This window comes from Argopecten irradians, chromosome 2, assembly GCF_041381155.1.
Source record: "Argopecten irradians isolate NY chromosome 2, Ai_NY, whole genome shotgun sequence".
Lineage (NCBI taxonomy): Eukaryota > Metazoa > Mollusca > Bivalvia > Pectinida > Pectinidae > Argopecten > Argopecten irradians.
This window is the reverse complement of record NC_091135.1, coordinates 55119526-55139523: the sequence shown is the minus strand read 5'-3', so window position 1 is coordinate 55139523 and position 19998 is coordinate 55119526. Positions and strand designations below refer to the sequence as shown.

Here is a 19998-nt window from a genome sequence, read left to right as displayed (position 1 = left end):
GCAGATGTCTAAAACATCGGCGGTCCGTTCCGCCGTACTCCGTGCACATGTCAATGTTTTGAGATATTACCCATGAATAGTAATCAGGAACATTTAAAAAGATTTGAATCTATTTGTTTAAAATTGTCACAATAAGTAATTAGTGTGTTTGAGATCATTAACAATCAACAACAATCGGCTAGCGGATACGTATGTTAGCCTGCAACAATCACATTGCGAGTAAACTCACTACCTGTACGGTACCAGATCTAAGCTGATGGCTAATAATATTTATCAATACGGTTGAATATGTCACTATTAACCTTGTAGCTTGTTAATTCTGCAGTAATAAAATTGCAAACCACTTATTGAAAGTCCTAATTATAGGTCAGTTTAGGCATCTTATAAATCCCACGTGTGTTTTGACTTTTTGCACACGGCCTACAGCTGGGCCCTACGTAAGGTTTCATGTGCAAAGCTGATGGCTAATTATATTTATCAATACGGTTGAATATGTCACTAACCTAGTAGCTTGTTAATTCTGCAGTAATAAAATTGCAAACCACTTATTAAAAGTCCTAAATATAGGTCAGTTTAGGCATCTTATAAACCCCACGTGTGTTTTGACTTTTTCACACGGCCTGCAGCCACACACACACACTCTCTACAGACTTCTCTACAGCCTCTCTCCCCTAAAAAAATACAGGTAAACTAGATTGACCTGGCCAAAGTCACTGATTGTGGCTGTCCCATTATACTACGAGGTGCACAGGGTATACATCTCTTGCTGTCAGTAGAAGCCATGCTCTCAGTCAGTCGCCATTGAATTCTCAGGGCAAATGGAAACAAGACAATGTGATCATAACTTAACACTTTAATTAGCCGTAGATTAATCCACTTTAATAGGTGAGGCATTGTTTTTACAATCTTTAATACCTTTTATCATATAAAATGGCTACCATACACAGAGCGGTACCTCAACATTCATAGATCGTCAGTCCCTCAGAATGGACAGATTTTTCCCCCGTAAAATTTTTAAATCTCCTCTATCAATATAATTTGCGCACCCCCAACTTCAAATTTTATTTTTGCACAGAAAAAGTGCGCAAATTACACAAGTTTTTACGGTATACCAGGGTATGTGATTTCTTAAGTTTTACAAATAAACTTTTAAAAGGTTTTACTGTACCTGGCTTACACTGTTACATACCAGTTAGACAAAAGTAGGAATTTTGATTTTGTATGTGGACATATTTCAGGAAGGAGTGGAGTTTGCGGGATTTTGATATAGGGAGACCTTTAGGGAAAGGAAAGTTTGGGAATGTGTACCTTGCAAGAGAGAAAACAACCAAATATGTGGTAGCAATAAAGGTAAAGTTGACAGCGGATACACATGTAAACATAAACATCAGACAAGAGAGAAAACAATCTTTTATAAATATATTATAGCAAATAAAAAAAAAAATTAAAAGTAAAAGAACAATGTTGTAGTCAGTGAAGAGAAGTCTGGGACTCTGTTGCCAACTGCACAAACACATGTTCTGTTTTATGTTTGATGGCATTTACTTTTAAACCATGAGTACCGGTATAATGGTATGTCAGCAGATCAATGTAAGAAAAATAACATCTGGTTAACAGTCATTAATTGGTATGACATGCCTTTGTAGGGTTAAGGATATAATTATACATGAATCAAATACATATATACGAAAAAGCAAAAAGTAAAACAAATCTGTAATATCTAGCGCTTTCACAGCTACCACTACTCAAGAGATGAATGATGATGTTGGTAAGGCAACAACGCAAACAACAAATCCTTGAAGAGCAGCAGTAACTGCAAAAGCGCTAGAGATTTCCAATTTGTTTTTTAATTTTTTCGTATTTTAATTCCATCACAAGGATATTCGACAGTCAATTATTATATATATATATATATAAATTCTTCCACAGAAAGCACAGGGATCTGATAATTGTTAATATAGACCCATCAGAGTGTCCATATACCGGTTTTAGAGGTATTGGGAGTCTAGTGAAAAAAATTATAAAAATCATATTATACATGATATTTAGATATTGTAAGAAAAGTCTACCCCACTCTGAAAGCTTCAACAGTTAAAAATCCTATTTCTATAAGGTCTTCACTAAACCAGTTATGGTACTTTGTACAGTTGTGTAGGATGACTTTGAAAGAAAATTCATTGCTCTTTAAAATAGTACTAGTAGTAACCGTTTTTGTGAAGACCCACTAGAAATATGATTTTTTTTGTCTCTGGGAGCTTTCTTTCTTTCTGGTCATATATACCATGACATAGAATATTTTTACCAATTTTTAGCTCATCTGGCCCGAAGGGCCGGTGAGCTTATGTCATGGCGCGGCGTCCGTCGTCCGTCCCTCCGTCCGTCCGTCAACATTTCCTTTAAATCGCTACTAGTCATAGAGTTCTGCATGGATTATAACCAAATTTGGCCACAAACATCCTTGGGGGAGGGGGAACAGAACTTGTATAAAATTTTGGCTCTGTCCCCCCCGGGGCAGGAGGGGTGGGGCCCAATAGGGGAAATAGAGGTAAATCCTATAAATCGCTACTTGTCCTAGAGTTCTGCATGGATTGTAACCAAATTTGACCACAAACATCCTTGGGGGAGGGGGAAACAGAACTTGTATAAATTTTGGCTCTGGTCCCCCAGGGGCAGGAGGGGCGGGGCCCAATAGGGGTAATAGAGGTAAATCCTTTAAATCGCTACTAGTCATAGAGTTCGGCATGGATTGTAACCAAATTTGGCCACAAACATCCTTGGGGGAAGGGTAACAGAACTTTTGTAAATTTTGACTCTGGTCCCCCGGGGGCAGGAGGGGCGGGGCCCAATAGTTGAAATAGAGGTAAATCCTTTAAATCGCTACTAGTCATAGAGTTCTGAATGGAATGTAACCAAATTTGGCCACGAATATCCTTGGGGGAAGGGGAACAGAACTTGTATAAATTTTGGCTCTGGTCCCCCGGGGACAGGAGGGGCGGGGCCCAATAGGGGTAATAGAGGTTAATCCTTTAAATCGCTACTAGTCATAGAGTTTTGAATGGAATGTAACCAAATTTGGCCACAAACATCCTTGGGGGAGGGGGAACAGACCTTGTATAAATTTTGGCTCTGACCCCCCAAGGGCAGGAGGGGTGGGGCCAAATAGGGGAAATAGAGGTAAATCCTTTAAATCTCTACTTGTCCTAGAGCTCTACATGAATTGTAACCAAATTTGGCCACAAACATCCTTGGGGGAAGGGGAACAGAACTTGTATAAATTTTGGCTCTGATCCCCCAGGGGCAGGAGGGGCGGGGCCCAATAGGGGAAATAGATGTTAATCCTTTAAATCGCTACTAGTCATAGAGTTCGGCATGGATTGTAACCAAATTTGGCCACAAACATCTTTGGGGGAAGGGGAACAGAACTTGTATAAATTTTGGCTCTGGTCCCCCGGGGGCAGGAGGGGAGGGGGCCCAATAGGGGAAATAGAGGTAAATCCTTTAAATCGCTACTAGTCATAGAGTTCGGCATGGATTGTAACCAAATTTGGCCACAAACATCCTTGGGGGAAGGGGAACAGAACTTGTATAAATTTTGACTCTGGCCCACCGAGGGCAGGATGGGTGGGGCCCAATAGGGAAAATAGAGGTAAATCCTATAAATCACTTCTTGTTCTAGAGTTTTGCTTGGATTGTGACCAAATTTGGCCATAAACATCCTTGGGGGAAGGGGAACAGAACTTGTATAAATTTTGGCTCTGACCCCCTGGGGGCGGGAGGGGTGGGGCCCAATAGGGGATTTAGAGGTTAATATTAAAATTCCTTCAGAAAAGAAACTATGAACCTGTATTCAGAACATAACTTGGCATTACAAACCAGGTGAGCGATACAGGCCCTCTGGGCCTCTTGTTTATCAAAGAACTCTAAGAAAAGTCCATGGACACTGGTGGGTCCAAATTTATATACTGTAATTCTCAGACCCCTGTGACCATAAGGGAAGCTTCATACTGGGATTTGTTATTGGGACAAATAAAATTCCCAATATTTCACTATTTGCATCATAAATGAAATTATTGAAATTCCCAGGTGCTGTTTAAATCCCAGTTACAGAAAGCTGGAGTTGAACACCAGCTTCGGCGGGAAATAGAAATACAGTCTCATCTTAGGTAAGAAAGATTTGGTCTGGAAATGTACATGTTTCTGTTTTCATAAAAAAAAATACAAAATGGCCTAAAGTAATTATCTTTGATGCATTTATTGCTGAACTGTTTTTGAAATTTTGTTATCAATTGTCTTGAATCAGAGGGGTTACCGTTCGGGTCACTGATCATCAATTATAAATTGAATGTTGTGGTATCACTAAAAAAAAATCATATAGAGAAATATTATGTTAATTATATGCAATACCAAATATGTTTATGTATGAAGTGTATCTATTATATAAATGTCTCAGGTTATTTTATACAACCCCGATCATTTTATAATTTCAGCCATCCACACATACTGCGCCTGTTTCAGTACTTTCAAGATAAGACCAGAGTTTATTTGGTATTGGAGTATGCACCAAAGGGAGAACTTTACAAGGAGCTGATGAAGAATACACGATTTGATGAGAGGCGAACAGCTACAGTGAGTTTGAAAATGGTTAATGGATTGGTATCTGTTGACATACAGCAAACAAAAGGCTCATGGGCCTTAACGGTTACCTGATATAATAGCACGAAATACAGTCAAACCTCGATGATTCGAACTTTGATGAATCGAATTTCTTGCAGTATCGAACTTTTTGTCTGGTCCCGAATTTCTTCACTATATAACATTACTAACTAACCCATGTATGGATGTTTTATGAATCGAAGTTCTCGATGTATCAAACTTTTTTCATGGACCATTTGTTATAGAATCATAGGTAACTGACACTTGATGATTCGAATAAAAACATTTACCTGTACCAGGGTTCGCACAGGCTTGAAAAGGCCTTGAATTTTGAGTGTCTGCCTTGAAAGGCCTTGAAATTGATATATGGCCTTGAAAGGCCTTGAAAAATGGTCGTATAGCCTTGAAAACATAATTTTAGGCCTTGAATTTACTTAATCTATCACAGACATCTTCTAATTTTGGTGGTTAATTGCAGAAAAATTGTTAAAAATTTTCTTAACCCTTACCGCGCTTATAACGTCATATTGACAACAAAATGAAAATGACGTTTGTGGAGTCTCTAGAATGTACCACCTGTTATCGGTAATATGATACTCGGAACACATCTGGTTTTATCACTATCTAATAAAAGAAGAATCAGGGTCTTCTGTGGGTTTGTTATTTATGAGGGGTTAAGTAATAATAAGATATAGACAGATCACTGAGCTGGATCAGTCAGCATCACTAGCCGGCTACAAAAACATGGCGGAGAGCCTGGCTATCGTCAGAAGGTGAGGACAATAATGATGACTGCATTTTGATATCATATTAAATTCTGACAGTGAATTGGATTAGTTTAATGGTTTTCTTTAGATATTGTTCAAGGCAATTCATAGTTAAAGATCGGCAATTTGAGATGGTAAAATCACAGTTGAATATCGGTATTTTGAGACAGTACAATATCCAAAAGATCGGGACCTTCTTACAGATGTTTAGATAGGGTGAGAGAGGGATGGTTATGAGTTAGATTTAGCGATGTATGGGAAAGTTAGAGGAATTGAAGCATCTGTAATGTCAAGCTTGTTCAAGCAAATTGAAGTTATAACGGAAGACTAAGAGCATGGCTTTCTAGTTTTATTTGACAATGATGTGATGGTTAGATTGAAATTTCTCAAATTATTTGTTCACTTTAAACTGTCTGCAAATTCGTCAGATATCATCAATATAAAGGATTAATGTGAGAAGAATGAAAGAAACATTTTTATTTTCTTGTCAATATGAAATTCTTATGCTTATAATATGGCTATAAGGGCCTTGAATTTTATCATCAAAAGCCTTGAAAAGGCCTTGAAAAGCCTTGAATTTCATATCTTGATTTCTGTATGAACCTTGTGTACAGATCAGGTGTTCGCCGATACCCCGTGGCATGCTGTCACACCTAGCTGTCTCGCGAAGGCCCTTCGCCGGACAATAGGGATTTTGACAGCTTGTGTTGCTAGCTTGATATCATCAAGATAATTAATATCACTAATCAGACCGATACCCGGTGCTTTGTTTTTACAAGCTGCCTTATTAAATCATTAGCACGGCAAAGATACAGTTAGTCGTTTTTGATGTTCGCCGCCGCCATTGGTAGCAGTTTGTAGAATTTACGAAACGGTAAATAGCGAGCCACATTATTAGTAACTCATACTCAAAACTGTTACATTGCTCAACTTTGGCATAAATACTGGAGCAAATCAATCATTCTAAATCAAAGTATTTTGTAGGTGTTGTAGCGCTTTCGGTTCCTCCTTTTTAGTTTCGTTTTTACAACGTGTTTTCGTTTTTATATTCATTCCATAATATTAACCATCGCTTAAATAGTCACCAAACGAACACTTGTACATGAGTTAGGCCTAGTACACGTAAGTCTTGTTTATAATATACTAATGATAGCAATACATGTGATTAATTGCATACTTCGTTTTTATTTTGTTTTGCTTGTGGTAAATACAATGATTTTAAAGTTTACGGAACGGAGACGACATGTACACAACTACCACAGTTGGTCATGGTAAAAAAACATCGGTCCAATTTCAACCACGAATAATTCGAAGTCTCGATGTTTCGAAGTTTTTCTGACGGTCCCTTGAACTTTGATACATCGAGGTTTCACTGTACATACATCTAATAGGTCTACATACAAGTTTCATTAAGCTTAGTGCATAATTACTCACATTACTGTGTTCACAAGGTTCAATAATTATTATTGCAAAGGGCAATAACTCTGTAAATAGTTTAGAGTCAAATCAACCCTATTTTCAAAGTTGTTTGAGATATTTTCAATGTTAGTTTATATGCAAAGTTTCATTAAGCTTGGATCATATTTACTCACGTTATCATGTTCATAAGATTCAATAATAATAATGATTTCAAAGAGCAATAACTTCTTAAGTTACGATCTTATCAGGTCGCATTTCGAACTTGTCCGAGATCTTTCCAATTTAGTCTAAATACAAAGTTTCATGAAGCTGGGTGCTTATTTATTTAAGTTATTGTAATCACAAGGTCCAAAAATAATTATCAGTGCAAAGGGCAATAACTGCGTAAATTATCATCGAATCAAGCTGATTTCACATTTGTCTGAGATATTTCTAATGTTAGTCTACTTGTGAACATGATAACTTGAATAAATATGATCCAAGCTTAAGGAAATTTTGTATGTATACAAAATTTCATTGTGCTCGGATCATATTTATTCAAGTTATCATGTTCACAAGATTCAAGAATTTTTATTGTAGAGGACAATGACTCTCTGTACGTAAATTACTGTCAAATGAAGCTGATTTTCGAACTCGCCCGAGATCTTTCCAATGTTAGTCTACACTCAAAGTTTTGTTAAGCTCAGTTTATATTTACTAAAATTATCGCGTTCACAAGGTCCAATAACAATTATCATTGCAAAGGGCAATAATACCGTAATTTACTGTCAAATCAAGCTGAATTTTGAACTCTTCGAGATCTTTCCAACTCAATCTACACATAAAGTTTCATTAAGTTCAAAGTTATTGTATTCACAAGCCAGATGTTGCACGGAAACGGACAAAAAGCTATCGCAATAAGTCACTGTGACCTATATGTGAACCTTTGTATCTCAGACGAAGGTCAGCTGTATACAGTTCATTTGTGTACTACTGGTTTAGAGTTAACATCAGCACATGTTACTGACACATGTCTTACTTTCCATCCTATAGTACATGTACCAAATGACGAGTGCCCTGAAATACTGCCACAGTAAGAAGGTCATCCACAGAGATATCAAACCAGAGAATCTCCTCCTCGGACTCACAGGTGACCTAAAAATCGCAGACTTTGGCTGGTCAGTCCATGCACCGTCATCCAGGTGAGTGAAGATTTTAGTTGGTTAACACAAGGCTTATCAATATCCCTGTTCACTTGGCACTTCCATGTAACAATTATTTTCTCAAATACTAAGAAAACTTCTGAAATTTCTATTGCTTTCAAGCTTTCATCTCAGGGAAGTCATTATGTTTCAATATTACTAATGTCATCGATAATGTACTCCACATCAATGCATCATGTTGACATTGCTCTGTATTTTTGCAATGTCAACCTTAAATACAATTATATAGAAAGCAAACATAAAAGAGTAAAATAATCATTTACCCCTTGAGAGTGAGACAAAGCAAGATTCTTATATCTTAAAGGGACATGAACCTAAATACACCATACAAATTTGATTAAAATACATATTTAAGACTAAGTAATGTATATCAGACCGTTATTATGCAAATGGAAATCCCATCATTCTGTATTTTGAACCGCCCGGTTGAATTTTTTTAGACTGAGTGTGATTAAAATAGTAGTGTTCAACTTAAGTGACCTCCCACAATGCACTGCACAAATTAAACGAATAGAAACAAAATGAATTGATGGTTCAAAGACGTGGATGAAGCGAACACAAACAAATTCCGATAGAAAACAGAGTATGACATGTGTCAATAACTTGTGTGATAAAGGAAAGAAGGTAAATAGAAATGGTTCCCTGAAATGCAAGAGACAGGAGCAACTTCCCACTTTATATTTGTGTGATGTACATATGTGCAATAAGTCAAAAACCTCCCTTTGCAGTGCCCCGTCGAATAAAAAGTCTCATTTGAATTTTGACTTTAGTATCATTCTTACGCTAAATACAAATTGCTTTATAACGAATATTAACAAATATAGCTAATACTTCATATGTCAGTCTATTTTTATCATTTCTGCGGTAGGTATTCCCCACGTTTCCCTTTCACTTTAGCTAACCAATTATTTACTCCCATAACATGAGAGTCGACTGGTCAGCCGGTTTTTTATCGGACGTTATTTTGCTGACTGTCGACTCTCATTTCCGAAGGGTCATTTCTTTGATGCAGCTTCCGACGTCAGATGAAGGCGGAATGAAAAGTGCAATAATATCAATTTTTACAGCTCTAACAGTGATAACATCGATGTGTACTTACAGTTTAGGTATTAATTATCCCATTTATATAGGGAAGCCATAAGTTGAGGCCTCATAAAATAGTATTTTAGCAGATTAGATTTGATGAATCCTTTCCGTAACATTTTGACCTAGTTTTAAATATGGCGGCTGGTTATTACAAAAAACTGAATGTGAATTCAAGCGGGCAGAATGCAAGTAAAAGTAAAGGCAGATCAAGCGTTTAGGGGACTTTGCAATTCGTTTTTTCTATTTACCGGGTGGATCGCTTTCATCATGAAGTTTTGTCTGGGTCATGAAAGTTTACGTGAGGAGATGTAAATATTTGTTTTAGATGGATTTTCTGGCTGATTTTGTTAAAAAACTTGTTGATTTATGAAAAAGAGGTAGGTATTTGACATTGATGACGATTTAAATATGATTTAAACGTTTTATATTGTCGTAATACAATTGTCATTGATGACGATTTAAATATGATTTAAACGTTTTATATTGTCGTAATACAAACTTTGAAAATGTTACCCTCAGCATCGGGTAAATGGCCTATCGGAAATTAGAGGTTAGACACGACGTAATGTTCCAGGAGTGTCTCGTCGTGCTATACCTCTAACATTGTTGGAGTAACCAATCATTGTAATAAAATATTCAATAAACTCTTGCCAATCCTTGTTTGACAACTTATAAGTCCCATTATGTTTTTATGAATGCTCTACAAACTAAACATCGATGATCCTTATGAATTTATCTTTACTTAATTTTGTTCAAATATGTACAGTTTCGACAAAAATGCATATTAAAAATATGAATAATATGAGTAGAACATGTAAATGTGTATGTCTGAGAAAAGCCTATGTGTCTGTACATACCCAGATGAAATTCCAGTGACACCACAGGGAAATTTAGAACATGTTTAGATTTATTCAATGTTTTACAATGTTCATCCTTATAAAACTGGTTCTTCTTTCAGAAATAAAAAAAAATACTTCAGTAGAACTATATACTCCATTCTGACGACTTTAAACACACACTTGTTCACAAAAATTACAAAAGAGGAAAGTATAACTAAGTAGTGAATACCTCTAAGTTGCGTCTTAATAGAGTGTGTGTACCTGCTTCGCTCTTACCAGGTACCTGTGAAGAATGAATTGTATGGTCTCATGCAAAACTGTTTGTTCACTTAATACTTGCTTATTCCCAAGTAATTGACTTTCCATGGTTAACTCTCTAACTGTTTTCATGTGACCAATCTCTGATAATAGTTTTTAAAGGATTTGTGGCACTGTGTGGACTGTGGCACCAACAGAGCCACCTGGTATTCCCCAATCATTGCTACAATCCTGATTTTCTACAACATTTTTAATTAAGAAATATTGCCATAAGGATATCAATTCTATCGTTTTACGAAATTTTGGTAATTTTTCACGATTAAATATATCAATTATCATGAAAACGTAATGGGACTTTTAAGAATCTTACCACGAAGGTTGAGATTTCCCTGTGACTGGTCTCGTCCTCAAAGGAGTGAAAGATTCTATTGAATAGTCATTTCCGTAACTAACACAGGATAACCCTGTAAAGTAAGGGAAAAATAGTTATCCTTATCCAAGTCCAGCAACCTTCATCATAGTTATCCTTATCCAAGTCCAGCAATCTTCATCATAGTTATCCTTATCCAAGTCCAGCAACCTTCATCATAGTTATCCTTATCCAAGTCCAGCAACCTTCAGCAAAGTTATCCTTATCCAAGTCCAGCAACCTTCAGCATAGTTATCCTTATCCAAGTCCAGCAACCTTCATCATAGTTATCCTTATCCAAGTCCAGCAACCTTCATCATAGTTATCCTTATCCAAGTCCAGCAACCTTCAGCATTTATGAATTTCTTGTATTTCACATCATTTTCAGGAGAACTACATTATGTGGTACGTTGGATTATCTACCTCCGGAGATGATTGAGGGCAAACTTCACGATGAGAAGGTAGATATATGGAGTTTGGGCGTACTTTGTTACGAGTTTCTTGTGGGGAAACCTCCTTTTGAGGCAGAAAGTAATGCAGATACGTATAGACGGATAACAAAAGTGGATCTTCAGTTCCCTCGACATGTGTCTGAACCTGCCAAGAATCTTGTAAGCCAGGTAAGATTTCACATGAGTAATGTACAAGTTTACAAGCCATATAAAAAAACATTCAATTAATATCCCTATCAATATGCAAAAGAAAACATGATTTTCATTTTAGGTACATATTCATTTGAACAGCAGCTGCTATATGTTTAGTAGTAGTATTAAGTAATAAAACGTTGTTGCACTAGAATTTAAGGTTTGACATTATGGAATTGTTAGGTTTAAATAGGGTATTACATATAAGGTTTAAATAGGGTATTACATATAAGGTTTAAATAGGGTATTACATATAAGGTTTAAATAGGGTATTACATATAAGGTTTAAATAGGGTATTACATATATGGGCTCACACCAACTGTCATTCAACTCATCAGTACAAGTCAATGGCAAGTTTGTATATATCATTGTTCTGCCAATTAGAATTTACCTGTCTATTTTAATAAATAAGAGAATATTTTTGACAACTGATGCTTACTTTTGTTGTTACAGCTTTTGAAGCACGACCCCAATCAGCGTTTATCTCTGGACAAAGTTCTTGAACACCCCTGGATTAAGGAAAATCGCCTTCCTTCAACATCGTAAGCGTCAACTCTATAAATCAAAGGGAGGACTGAAGTTTTCCAAGAAGGAAAGGGACAAACTCTTTAGTATCCCCAGCACTATCTGGTCATCGGAGTACAATTTGTGATCTCAAACATGTGATAGTTAGGACAAGGATGTCGGCGAGTCCAACCCAGACCATCCTGGATACCATAACACTTGAACTAAAGTATTCGTGATGGCGTAACCATGTGATCATACTTCACAGTAAATGGGCACAATTTGGGGGGTTGTCCTGTTATCATTTACAATCGTGTGTCAAACTTACGAATAGTGGACACTAGAAAAATGACAATTAATTTTACTCAATAGAATAAAGTGCCCATGTGTTTTGATATTATCTTACATGTCACATACGGACATACTTGATGTGTTTTAATAGACCAATTATTGGTCGTAGTAAATTAAGTGTATATATAGCGAGATTAGATATTTTAGTTAAGAGTGTCACTGTGAAAGATATCACAATAGATTAGACAATGTGAAATATCTAGCCCTAAGTTTCTACTGACCCCATCATTGTCTTGGACATTCCTGATCATGACAACCCTTACTTTGATCATTTGACTGATGTATATTGTGTGATCAGTGTAACTTATCTACTATCTACATTTGTATATTTTATAATTTTTGATACACGTTGAAAACTGTTTGATCTTCTACTCACTCTGTCAACAATTTTACATCTAAAAAATTTCCTTTGAATCTTTGCTTTAATCATTGAAGCCTTTGTCAACTCTAATACAGTCAAACCTTTGTATAAAGACCACCTGATTAATAAGACTACTCTCTTCAGGTCTCAAGTGGTCAATTCGTCCCGTGTATAAAAACTACTTGGCTATATAAAGACCATTTTTTGTCCCTTGAGTGATCTTTATAGAGAAGTTTGACTATACTTTATATGCTGTCAAGTCTGTTTATTGACCTCCTTAAGAACTATGAAATATGGTTTTAATAGCCAGGTGGTCATACTCAAGCAGGTTGTCTTTATAGAGGTGGTTACTAAGGTTTCACTATATTTAGTCACGACTCTAGCCTTTTAAATTTTGATTTTAGTTCCAGTGTCTTTTCAATGAAGATACATGTATTTATCTTGAATCTGAGGTTGTAAATGAGGAGAACAAAGAAATGTTATGGAGCAAGTATAATAAACTTTAATATCAGAATGTGGAATTTTTTATTCATAGAGACAAACGTAGTTCCGGTATCCCACCCCATGTGCAAAGATTAGCGTAAAATTCCAAAAGCCAGCCATTTAAAAACATGTCATGTTTGTGGATGGAAGAAAGCTAGAGTAACCGGAGAAAAACCACCGACCAGCAGTCAGTACCTGGCAAATGCCCCACAAGATTAAAGACTTGCGACCTAAAGGTGGAGGACTTGTGGTAATTTGTTGACCTCTTAAAGATGCTCTACCGCTGAGAAATGATATTTTTTCAATATCAAAAACAGGAGCAGACTATTTAGTATACTTTAGTTACAAAAGTTATTTACTTTACACCATTACCACCATTGAAAAGTTTGAGCTTCTAATTTAACTTAAGTTAACAAGAGATCCCAGAGGGATCTTGGCGCCCACCAAAGAATGATCTATGTCTGACAATGGAAAGATGGATCTTTTCTCTGCTTTTCAAACTTTTTCAAACATACTACATACAAAATTTGAGACAGATCACTCCAGTTCTTTCTGAGAAATAGCAGAAACTAACTTCAACAAGCAAAATCCAAGATAGCTCCTTGGTGGCCATCTTGTTGATCGATCGGTACCTAATCGCAATATGCCTAAATAGGGCCCTAGGGAAACCTACAAATAAAATTTGAGACAGATCCCTTGAGTACTTTCTGAGAAATAGCGATAACAAACTTTAACTATCAAAATCCAAGATGGCTACCTGGCAGCCATTTTGTTGATCGATCGGTCCCAAAACGCAATATGCACAACTAGGGACCTAGGGGAACCTACATATGAAATTTGAGACAGATCCCTTGAGTACTTTCTGAGAAATAGCGATAACAAACTTTAACTATCAAAATCCAAGATGGCTGCCTGGCAGCCATTTTGTTGATCGATCGGTCCCAAAACGCAATATGCACAACTAGGGACCTAGGGGAACCTACATATGAAATTTGAGACAGATCCCTTGAGTACTTTCTGAGAAATAGCGATAACAAACTTTAACTATCAAAATCCAAGATGGCTGCCTGGCAGCCATTTTGTTGATCGATCGGTCCCAAAACGCAATATGCACAACTAGGGACCTAGGGGAACCTACATATGAAATTTGAGACAGATCCCTTCAGTACTTTCTGAGAAATAGCGATAACAAACTTTAACTATCAAAATCCAAGATGGCTGCCTGGCGGCAATCTTGTTCACTGATCAGTCCAAAAATGCAATAAGCACAACTAGGGCCCTAGGGGACATATGAAATTTGAGACAGATCATTTCTGTACTTTCTGAGAAATAGCGATAACAAACCTCAACTATCAAAATCCAAGATGGCTGCCTGGTGGCCATCTTGTTGGCCGATCAGTCTCAAAATGCAGTATAGTCAACTAGGGCCCTAGGGGAACTTGCATATGAAATTTGAAACAGATCCCTTCAGTTCTTTCTGAGAAATAGCAGTAACAAACTTTAACTATCAAAATCCAAGATGGCTGCCTGGCGGCCATCTTGTTGATTGATCGGTCCCAAAACACAATATGCACAACTAAGGCCCTAGGGGAACCTACATATGAAATTTGAGACAGATCCCTTCAGCACTTTCTGAGAAATAGCGATAACAAACGTTAACTATCTAAATCCAAGATGGCTGCCTGGTGGCCATCTTGTCGGCCGATTAGTCTCAATATGCAATATGCACAACTAGTGTCCTAGGGGAACTTGCATATGAAATTTGAGGCAGATCCCTTCAGTACTTTGCGAGAAATAGCAGTAACAAACTTTAACTATCAAAATCCAAGATGGCTGCCTGGCGGCCATCTTGTTGATCGATCGGTACCAAATCGCAATATGCACAACTAAGGCCCTAGGGGAACCTACATATGAAATTTGAGACAGATCCCATGAGTACTTTCTGAGAAATAGCGATAACAAACTTTAACTATCAAAATCCAAGATGGCTGCTTGTTGGCCGATCAGTTTCAAAATGCAATATGCACAACTAGGGCCCTAGGGGAACTTGCATATGAAATTTGAGGCAGCTCTCTTCAGTACTTTCTGAGAAATAGCGATAACAAGAATTGTTAACGGACGGACGGACGGACGACGGACCACGGACAAAAAGTTATTTGAATAGCCCACCATCTGATGATGGTGGGCTAAAAATATAAAAAATAATTGCATCCCAAAAAAATACTGTGGCGCTATATCCTATATGGAATGAAGTACTAATTGCGCATGCACCAAAGGCAAAGTAAATCACTTCATATTATTTTTTGTGTAAATTAGACACATATAAACGATTAAACACCAATTATTGTTCAAATGATGAATATCATTTATGCTCTATCGCGGTGGAGCATCTTTAACTATTCAGCTTCCGTGCAAAGAGGTTGTATTAATATTTCTAACACCTACACAGTGGTTATTTTCTAACCTATAGCTAGATGGACCTGTGATTACCAAACATGAAGTTTCAGTTCAAATATAGGTATCAATGGCCTGGGTTTTATTGCACAAAACCCTATCTCCTCAAGGTGAACCAAATTTCAAAATTTGAGTTATGCAGGTTTTTAGGTCATCTGACCCGAAGAGTCAAGTTGACCTATTGTCATCATGCACCGTCCGTCGTCGTCCGCCATGCGTAAACTTTTCATTCAAACAACTTCTTCTCAATAAACGAAAGACCCGGGGTACTGATATTTGGCCTGAAGCATGCTGGGATGAAGGACTACCAAGTTTGTTCAAATGAATGACTTTGACCTTCATTCAAGGTCACAGGAGTCAAATAGGCTTAAATCATTTTAACTTCTTGTGAATAACTAAGAGGCCTAGAGACCTGATATTTGGCCTGTAGCATACTTGGATGAAGGACTACGAAGTTTGTTCAAATGAATGAACTTGATCTTCATTCAAGGTCACAGGGGTCAAAAAAGCTAAAATCTTTCAACAACTTCTCAAGAACCAGAAGGCCAAGGGCACTGATATTGGGCCTGTAGCATGCTGGGATGAAGGGCTACCAAGTTTGTTCAAATGAATGACATTGACCTTCATTCAAGGTCACAGCGGTCAAATAGGCTAAAATCATTTTAACAATTTCTTCTGAATAACTAAGAGGCCTAGAGACTTGATATTGGGCCCCTGATATGTTGGGATGAAGGGCTATGAAGTTTGTTCGAAGGAATGACCTTAATCTTCATTCAAGGTCACAGGGGTCAAATAGGCTAAAATCATTTTAACAATTTCTTCTGAAGAACTAAGAGGCCTAAAGACTTGATATTGGGCCCCTGATATGTTGGGATGAAGGGCTATGAAGTTTGTTCAAAGGAATGACCTTAATCTTCATTCAAGGTCACAGGGGTCAAAAATGCTAAAATATTTAAACGACTTCTCAAGAACCAGAAGGCCCAGGGTACTGATATTGGGCCTGTAGCATGCTGGGATGAAAGACTACCAAAGTTCAAATGAATGACCTGGACCTTCATCCAAGGTCACAGCGGTCAAATAGACTAAAGTCTTAAAATAACTTTTTGTGAATAACTAAGAAGCCTAGAGACCTGATATTGGGCCTGTGACACGCTGGGATGAAGGGCTACCATATTTGTTTTAAAAAAATGACCTTGATCTTCATTCAAGATCACAGAGGTCAAAATCGCTAAAATCTTTAAATGACTATGTTGTATTGTGCCAATAGTCAGATGACCGTTATGGCCCAAGGGCCTCTTGTTTTTTTTTAATTCAAAATGGGAGTAAAGACAAGATAAAGTGGAAGAGAGGATGCATGAATGAACCAACATTAATCAAACCTATACATGTATATAAATTTGATAAATATTCTCAGAAAACCGATATAATAGTCATTAGTATTAAAATGTTTAAATACAAAATGGCCATCTATTGGTCATTTTGTTTTCAGATTGGTCCCATAAACAAATTAAACCAGGGTATAAGAGGAACATGCATACATACCAACTTACATAGGCATGTGATTCCTAGTACATGTAATGCTCATATTTATGGTAAACCCAAGTAATTTTTGCTGGCAAATAGAAATTACGAAAAATAATTGCCACAAAAATGAGCTGCAGAAAAACTTTATGACTTTATGAACAAATACCAGTAGCTAGTTAGACATGAAAACAAATTTCAATAACTAGTTCGACATGAAAACAAATACCAGTAGCTAGTTAAAAGACATAAAAAAACAAATATTAGTAGCTAGGTAGACATTAAAACAAATACCAGTAGCTAGTTAGACATGAAAACAAATACCAGTAGCTAGTTAAAAGACATGAAAACAAATACCAGTAGCTAGTTAAAAGACATGAAAACAAATACCAGTAGCTAGTTAAAAGACATGAAAACAAATACCAGTAGCTAGTTAAAAGACATGAAAACAAATACCAGTAGCTAGTTAAAAGACATGAAAACAAATACCAGTAGCTAGTTAAAAGACATGAAAACAAATACCAGTAGCTAGTTAAAAGACATGAAAACAAATACCAGTAGCTAGTTAAAAGACATGAAAACAAATACCAGTAGCTAGTTAAAAGACATGAAAACAAATACCAGTAGCTAGTTAAAAGACATCTAAAAGACATGAAAACAAATACCAGTAGCTAGTTAAAAGACATGAAAACAAATACCAGTAGCTAGTTAAAAGACATGAAAACAAATACCAGTAGCTAGTTAAAAGACATGAAAACAAATACCAGTAGCTAGTTAAAAGACATGAAAACAAATACCAGTAGCTAGTTAAAAGACATGAAAACAAATACCAGTAGCTAGTTAAAAGACATGAAAACAAATACCAGTAGCTAGTTAAAAGACATGAAAACAAATACCAGTAGCTAGTTAAAAGACATGAAAACAAATACCAGTAGCTAGTTAAAAGACATGAAAACAAATACCAGTAGCTAGTTAAAAGACATGAAAACAAATACCAGTAGCTAGTTAAAAGACATGAAAACAAATACCAGTAGCTAGGTAGACATGAAAACAAATACCAGTATCTAGTTAAATAACATGAAAACAAATACCAGTAGCTAGTTAAAAGACATGAAAACAAATACCAGTAGCTAGTTAAAAGACATGAAAACAAATACCAGTAGCTAGTTAAAAGACATGAAAACAAATACCAGTAGCTAGTTAAAAGACATGAAAACAAATACCAGTAGCTAGTTAAAAGACATGAAAACAAATACCAGTAGCTAGTTAAAAGACATGAAAACAAATACCAGTAGCTAGTAACATGAAAACAAATACCAGTAGCTAGTTAAAATACATGAAAACAAAACAAAGCTAGTTAAATAACATGAAAACAAATACCAGTAGCTAGTTAAAAGACATGAAAACAAATACCAGTAGCTAGTTAAAAGACATGACAGAAAAACAAATACCAGTAGCTAGTTAAAAGACATGAAAACAAATACCAGTAGCTAGTTAAAAGACATGAAAACAAATACCAGTAGCTAGTTAAAAGACATGAAAACAAATACCAGTAGCTAGTTAAAAGAAAAACAGTAGCTATAAGACCAATACAGTAGCTAGTTAAAAGACATGAAAAACAAAAATACCAGTAGCTAGTTAAAAACGAACAATGAAACAAATACCAGTCAGTAGCTAGTTAACATGAAACAATACCAGTAGCTAGTTAAAAGACATGAAAACAAATACCAGTAGCTAGTTAAAAGACATGAAAACAAATACTAGTAGCTAGTTAAAAGACATGAAAACAAATACTAGTAGCTAGTTAAAAGACATGAAAACAAATACCAGTAGCTAGTTAAAAGACATGAAAACAAATACCAGTAGCTAGTTTAGACATGAAAACAAATACCAGTAGCTAGTTAAAAGACATGAAAACGAATACCAGTAGCTAGTTAAAAGACATGAAAACAAATACTAGTAGCTAGTTAAAAGACATGAAAACAAATACCAGTAGCTAGTTAAAAGACATGAAAATAAATACCAGTAGCTAGTTTAGACATGAAAACAAATACCAGTAGCTAGTTAAAAGACATGAAAACGAATACCAGTAGCTAGTTAAGACATGAAAACAAATACCAGTAGCTAGTTAAAAGACATGAAAACGAATACTAGTAGTTAGGTTGACATGAAAACAAATACCAGTAGCTAGGTAGACATTAAAATGCGACGTCCCAGCTAAATCAGTTGGTTTACACTAAACATTTAAATGACAAACTTTTGGGATCAAAGAAGGATCTTGGCTTCCATAAATAAATCAACTTTATTAATGCAGCACAGAATTTCAGAACAGGTTCCGATTTATTTATGTTTTCAAAGTTCAGTCTTTCCAAAATCAAAGGTGGCTGCACATTTGAACAATAACTGAAGCTTATCGACACAAAAATGCATATGAAATAATTTATATTGCTTTTGGTGCATGTGGAATCATTACTTAATCCCATATAGAGCATAGTACCGTGGAATTTTTTTCGGGATGCAATGAATTCTTTATATTTTGAATTAAAAAAAAAGCTCAAACTTTTCAATGGTGGTAATGGTGCAAAGTAAGTAACTTTAGTTAAAATTATAATTTGTCTGCTCTTTCGTCAGCAGTGGAGCATCTGTACTAAAATAATATCTTGTTCAGTTTCACTATAAAGATTTGCTTCGATTAGCACGAAATTATTTGGACCAATTATTTTTCATATTTTCCACAAAATGTCTCATGGAATCCATTATCATTTTCATATGCTTTATATGTTTGAGTTAATGTTTAATGTTCTAAGACCATTAAAACCATTAGGCCTCTAATTTATAAATCAAGTTACAAAACATTATGGTCATTCAAAGCATCAAATTTCAGAATTTTTCTGATGACAGCTATTGTTTGATATGAAATTCGTCTCCTCTCTAGTGTTCCACACAATCTATGGGAAAAAGATTGCCCAAGACAGTTCAGTTGGTGCTGCCTCATGGCGAAGGCTCATATGAGCCGATAAACCATCAGGTAATAACCAAACACATA

At 36.1% G+C, this 19998-nt stretch overlaps 1 protein-coding gene across 3 annotated transcripts in view; it reads left to right on the top strand.

Moving 5' to 3' along the window:
- Positions 1-13008, top strand: part of LOC138315990 (aurora kinase C-like) — a 38647-nt gene extending 25639 nt beyond the window's left edge. For 2 of the 3 annotated variants that reach the window (XM_069257441.1, XM_069257440.1), the window contains exons 6-9: positions 4488-4626; positions 7872-8020; positions 11022-11253; positions 11732-13008. In XM_069257441.1, coding sequence (XP_069113542.1) covers positions 4488-4626; positions 7872-8020; positions 11022-11253; positions 11732-11824 — 613 coding nt within the window. In that variant the 3' untranslated portion in view covers positions 11825-13008. Of the gene's footprint in view, positions 1-1238; positions 1351-4083; positions 4164-4487; positions 4627-7871; positions 8021-11021; positions 11254-11731 lie in introns of all 3 variants that reach the window. The other variant, XM_069257446.1, reaches the window with a different exon arrangement.
- Positions 13009-19998: the final 6990 nt, after the last annotated feature.